At 40.3% G+C, this 5,919-nt stretch overlaps 1 protein-coding gene across 1 annotated transcript in view; it reads right to left on the bottom strand.

The window, feature by feature from the left end:
* SH3YL1 (SH3 and SYLF domain containing 1) overlaps positions 1 to 5,675 on the bottom strand; it is a 28,267-nt gene extending 22,592 nt beyond the window's left edge. The window contains exon 1 of the mRNA XM_035109930.2: positions 5,504 to 5,675. Coding sequence (XP_034965821.1) covers position 5,504 — 1 coding nt within the window. The 5' untranslated portion in view covers positions 5,505 to 5,675. The remainder of the gene's footprint in view (positions 1 to 5,503) is intronic.
* Between the last annotated feature and the right edge of the window lie 244 nt (positions 5,676 to 5,919).

A 5,919-nucleotide genomic window follows, 5' to 3' on the forward strand; every position in this document is an offset into this window, starting at 1 on the left:
TGAAGTCTGCAATTAGAATTGGGACTAACAGTGCTGTGTTGGCTGAGTATCTCTGCAAAGTAGAGGCTCATTTCTCATTTCATTTTGAGATGGTTTAAAATACCGGTAAATAAGGTTCCACTGCAATCTCCATTAGCCCAAGGGGAGGGGGGGAATCAAAACAGAACCACATTATTTTGGGTCCTCTTGAAATACTTTATAAATACCTGTCCTTCATTGCTGTCACAAGAATAAAAATGTAAACCACAATGGCTATGGAGCACAAAACCTATTGTTAGTAGTCAAATTGTGTACATTCCACCCATTCACCCACACTGGACCTGAGTATTATTAAACAGTAAGCTACTTAAAAGCATGGGCACTTAGGCTGAGCTACAAAGGTTAAAACATTTTATCTGGATTACTGAGGTGTTAAAAGTTACTGAGGAGCAAAAGTAAATATGTGAATAGCTTAGGTGGCAGAACCATTAAATTTTTGGCATAGCCTTGAAATACTTTTCACCTAAGGAATGATTGCAGAAACCTCATTCATTTAACACAGTGCCATCATTGTCCATTGCGCTTGCAGCATAGGAAAGGACAGGAGTTTTTCTTGAGGAGCTTACAATCTAACAAGATACACAGCAGAGAGGCCACAGGGGAAGAATGTGCTCTCATGAAATTGCATGCATTTAAGGCTTAGTTTTCGTCACTAATGCACGAGCAGATTGCAACAAAGGCTTCACCAAGGTGGCAGGTTTTGCAGGAGGGATTTGAAGAGAAAGAGTTGACCTCACAGAGAATAGTTTGCCATCAATACAACGCAAATGTCTGACTTCATTTTAGTCCTCAAGAGAAGTTAAAATGACTGATGGTGGCAGGATAATACAGGCAGTGTACATGAGAGCTGGTAAAGATTTTTCAAATACAGTATTAACAGAAGCCCTGTTGAGTATAGGACTGCAGTCACAGAATGTGAAATAGTTGGGGATTTTTAAACTCCTTTGACTTAGATCCAGATGAGAAACTCAAAACACTGCCAACCCTATACAATGGAGTAATATATCCATAAACAAACAATGTGTATGAGTTAACAGAGATCCACCCAGTAAGATAACAGAAGGCAAAACTAATCTGCTCATCATTTCTCAGGTGAAATAGTTCTCAAAATTAAGGTATTAATATACAAACAAGCTATTAGACACAAGGTCAGCTGTGTCCAAAATAAGGGGCCAGAAAGAGAGAAGAGCATGAGGTATCAAGAAAGGAGAAAACTCCCTCCAATGAAATTGCTCAGTACAACAAAATCTGGAGCAAGGATTGGGTGGAAGATAGTTTTGCAAATGCACTGTGCCAATCAAGTTATCCTTTGAGTACCTCTGAGGTCTTCCTTGTTCATGAAGGAAGGGGGGTGTCATCAAGAAGTCTTGCACAAAAACATGAACAGAGCAGGTGGAAAGAATTTATATCCCAGCGCAACAAACCCGACTTGCAAAACTTTCTTATCAGCAAGAGAGAGAGAGAGAGAGAGCCATCAAGATGGTTTGTTGGAAATCTGGCTGCACATGGTTATCAGAGTTTAATTACATTTTCAATTATACTTTCAAACTGTACAACGCCACAATCATAGTAAATACACGCCATTTTAAAACATCACATACAAGGTACACATACAAGGTACCTACGGGACCGCCTCTCCTGGTATGCCCCGCGGAGGACCTTAAGGTCCACAAACAATAATATTCTGGAGATCCCGAGTCATAAGATGGCTAGATTGGCCTCTACTAGAGCCAGGGCCTTTTCAGTACTGGCCCCAACCTGGTGGAACGCTCTTTCCCAGGAGACCAGGGCCCTGCGGGATTTGTCATCTTTCCGCAGGGCCTGCAAGACAGAGCTGTTCCGCCTGGCCTTTGGGTTAGACTCAGCCTGACCCCTGTGTTTTTCTCCCTCATGGCTTGGATTTATGGCCTACTTGAAATGAGGCTGCACTTTAAATTTTAATACTGTATTTTAATCTGTATTTTAACTAATTGTTTTTATGTTTTATTGTGGTTCTGTTGATGTCAGCCACTTATGGCCTACTTGAAATGAGGCTGCACTTTAAATTTTAATACTGTATTTTAATCTGTATTTTAATTAATTGTTTTTATGTTTTATTGTGGTTCTGTTGGTGTCAGCCGCCCTGAGCCCGGTTTTTGACTGGGGAGGGCGGGGTATAAATAAAAATTTATTATTATTATTATTATTATTATTATTATTATTATTAAAAGGCACATGTTTTAATCAGTTGTTAAGTTCAGTTTTATGTTTGCTATGGGAACCTTGTCACTGGACACACAAAGTGATATCTAAGGGCAAAATTCACTGGCGGCATAAACAATAATGAAATGCAGCCCTGAATCCCTTTTCGGGGAAGTCCATAGGGAATCTAACAATCCTACCTACCACTACTCAGAAAAAGTCACGTTAAGTTCTGTGGGGCTTGCTCCTTAGGAGGCGGCTGGGGAGTTCAGTCTGTGCGTACTTAGATGCTTATTTCAAGCTGTTTCAAATATGAAGGTAATTTGCTGTGGGTATAGGATGCTGTGGGTATAGGATTTCAACCCAAATGACAAAATATTATCAGAAGGATTTTATGAATCTCACAGCAAATTACCTTCATATTTGAAACAGCTTGAAATAAGCATCTAAGTACGCACAGACTGAACTCCCCAGCCTCCTCCTAGGCAGGATAATCTTGCTGAATGAAAGCTAAAGGGTAAAATAATATGACAGCAGCTGAGCAGCAGAGGAGAATGAAAATATTTGCTTGAATTTACCTTTTTAAGTGGCTGCGAACACATACATAGATATTAGATGACTGCAATATTTTTGGGAAGCAAAACTGAAAAGGAAAGCAATGCTAGAGAACCATGTAACTTTTTGTAATTCAGGCTTTCAGACAATGTTTTTGTAGCAGTCAGGTGTCCACATACACAACAGAGGACAGCTGTGGTCCTAGCTTCTGGTATCTCCAGGTAAACTGGGGGGGAAACCTCTCCTGAAACCCTTGGCAACTGCTGCTAGTCAGTGTAGACCAGGCGTCAGCAACCTTTTTCAGCCGTGGGCCGGTCCACTGTCCCTCAGACCATGTGGTGGGCCAGACTATATTTTTGGGGAAAATAATGAACGAATTCCTATGCCCCACAAATAACCCAGAGATGCATTTTAAATAAAAGCACACATTGTACTCATGTAAAAACACGCTGATTCCCGGACCGTCCCCGGGCCGGATTGAGAAGGCGATTGGACCACATCCGGTCCCCGGGCCTTAGGTTGCCTACCCCTGGTGTAGACAATACTGAGTTAGACAAAGCCAAAATCCTGACTCGGTAAAATACGCTTTCTCTTTTTAAATTGTTTTTCATTGATTTACTAGACAATTATCAAGGCGGAATACAGAGCTTGGTAAGTGAGGAAAATATATATCAGCTATAGGCAGTCAACTAAAGGTGTTGTTCCATAGTGTTACATGTGATATAATGTATGGAAACAATGATCAACCAATTTTACCAAGGCAATAAAGGCATACCATGCTTTATAGAAAACGTCTGGGTTTTTTGTTTTGTTTTGGATGCAATGCACCTTTTGTAAACAGTTAATTTGTCCATAAGAATGATGTCCCATACTTGTGAGATCCAAGCTCTGAAGAGATTTGTATTTAGGGATTTCCAATAGTTTGCTATCACTAATTTAGTTCTATAAGTGCAAAGGAAGATGCTTATTAGTTGTATCTTGGTTCTGTAGAATAAAATAAGATACTAAAGCCAATTTTGGGTCTTGCTGCATGGGACTGCCTAGTATGGATACAAACATTTTTAAGATGTAGCTGAAACCAATTCAAAACAAAATACACAAAACAAAATAAAATACATTACACAATTATCAAAGCCAGAGATTTCAGAGAAAAGCAGAGAACATTGACCACAGCTAGACGTGTTGGCTTTTGTAGGTATATGATGGATACTTAGGATAAATTGTTTTTTATTTAAATAAAATTTAAACTTCAATAGCCAAGAACAACAATTACCAAAATTCACCAGGCAACAGTTCTTCACCATCACCCTTCCAGGTCCCGAGGTACATTCAGAGGATAATACCGGTAAGTGAGTGCATGCAGAGGGATTTATAATACAGTAGTTCCTTTGGACTGGATTTCCAGGTTACTTTTGACACCATGGCAAACTCTTTGGTCATTGGCAAAAAAAACTTACAGGTGCTCACAGCAGATGATGGAGAAATTCATGACTTTGTTGTAGCAGTGATTTCGCACCCCCATCTTCATTTGCATGCAAACAGGTCCTACTTAACCATTTTCAGCCAAAGAGTGGGATAAGTATGCCAATAATATGACTCTGAGCTATTTTTCCCATTGCAAAATTATGAGGGCATTAACAATTAATGCCAGGTAACAAGAAGTTTAAATCCCACTTTGGCCACAGGTGGTGGTCTTAGGAAATCCACCACCCTCTCAATTTCAGTCCCCACCCCTATCTGCAATTCGCAGATAACTATATTGGCCTGGTTTACAGGGCTGTTGTATGGATTATTTTCGTAATCTACATTAACTCTTGAAAAACACATTCTAGCCACTATTATTATGAATGCATATCAATTAGCCTATACGGTTTCATTAGATGGGCATTAATTAGCTTTTATCATTAATTAGCTTTTATGCTGCCACAAAAATGCAGAGTGCAATTAAAGGCATAAGGAAATCATGGAATACAATAAAAATAGGAATATAGTAACAAACATGTTAATATTACATAAATGGGGATTTTGGCTAGTTTGCACCTATTTAGTCCAATAACAAACAACAACAACAACAACAACAACATTTGTATCCCACCCATCTGACTGGCAATAAAAATAGGAATAACACACATGTTAATACAACATAAATGAGGATTTTGGCTAGTTTGCACCAATTTAGTATGATGATGATAGTAATAATAATACTGTATTTGTACCGCACCCACCTGACTGGGTTTTCTGGGCCACTACACCATTACACATTACAATCATCTTTTGACTGAACAAGGAACATAAAACAAACTCTCCAATAACTGGACTCGAGTCTGTAATTCTAAAAGTGACTTACACTAGGGCAGTCCTATTAATTTATCAGTGGACTTGTTTCACTCTTTTTAAATAATAATTTAATAATGATTTACCAGCCCCTCTTTTAAAGATTTCCAAGCCGCTCATGTGGAAAAAAAAAACTGGACTTAGAACTAGACAGGGAAGAACTAGGGAAACTTGGGGAATAAATATCATAGCTGCCAAGTTTTCCCTTTTCTCGCGAGGAATCCTATTCAGCATAAGGGAAAATCCCTGTAAAAAAGGGATAACTTGGCAGCTATGAAATATGGGCAAGACACACCCCACGTATACTTTCCCCCAAAACTCAATTTCCTTTCTCGCCCCCCCCCCCTTTCAAATTCCCACCTCCCTCAAATCCACACCAACCAAACATACTTACTACTTCCAAGATGGTACCATCCACACCCACCCCTGGCTCGGAAAAGCCTCGGGAGTATCTACTACAGCAATGCAGCCAACCACTCGCGACAGAAACTATCCCTGCGTTCCACTCTAAAGACCCCGCCTTGTAAGAGGCAGCTGCAGCAGCAGCAGCAGCTGGTGGTGCTGCCGCTCACCTGGAGCAGGTGCATGGGCGGGCGTGAAGCGCGATAGTCGTCTAAACCACGCGCCTGATTTTCTTTTTCTAACGTTGGAATCGAAGCCGCGCAAGAGAAGCGCGGTGGCGTCAACTCCTGACAGGGAATTAATAAAATAAAATAAATAATTATTTCAAATCCTTCACATTTCGTACCCCACACCCCACGCAGGCATTATACGTGGACGGCTGTCAGCTGCGGTAAAGCGGGAAGGGCG

The sequence above is a fragment of the Zootoca vivipara genome, chromosome 3 (genome assembly GCF_963506605.1).
Source record: "Zootoca vivipara chromosome 3, rZooViv1.1, whole genome shotgun sequence".
NCBI lineage: Eukaryota > Metazoa > Chordata > Lepidosauria > Squamata > Lacertidae > Zootoca > Zootoca vivipara.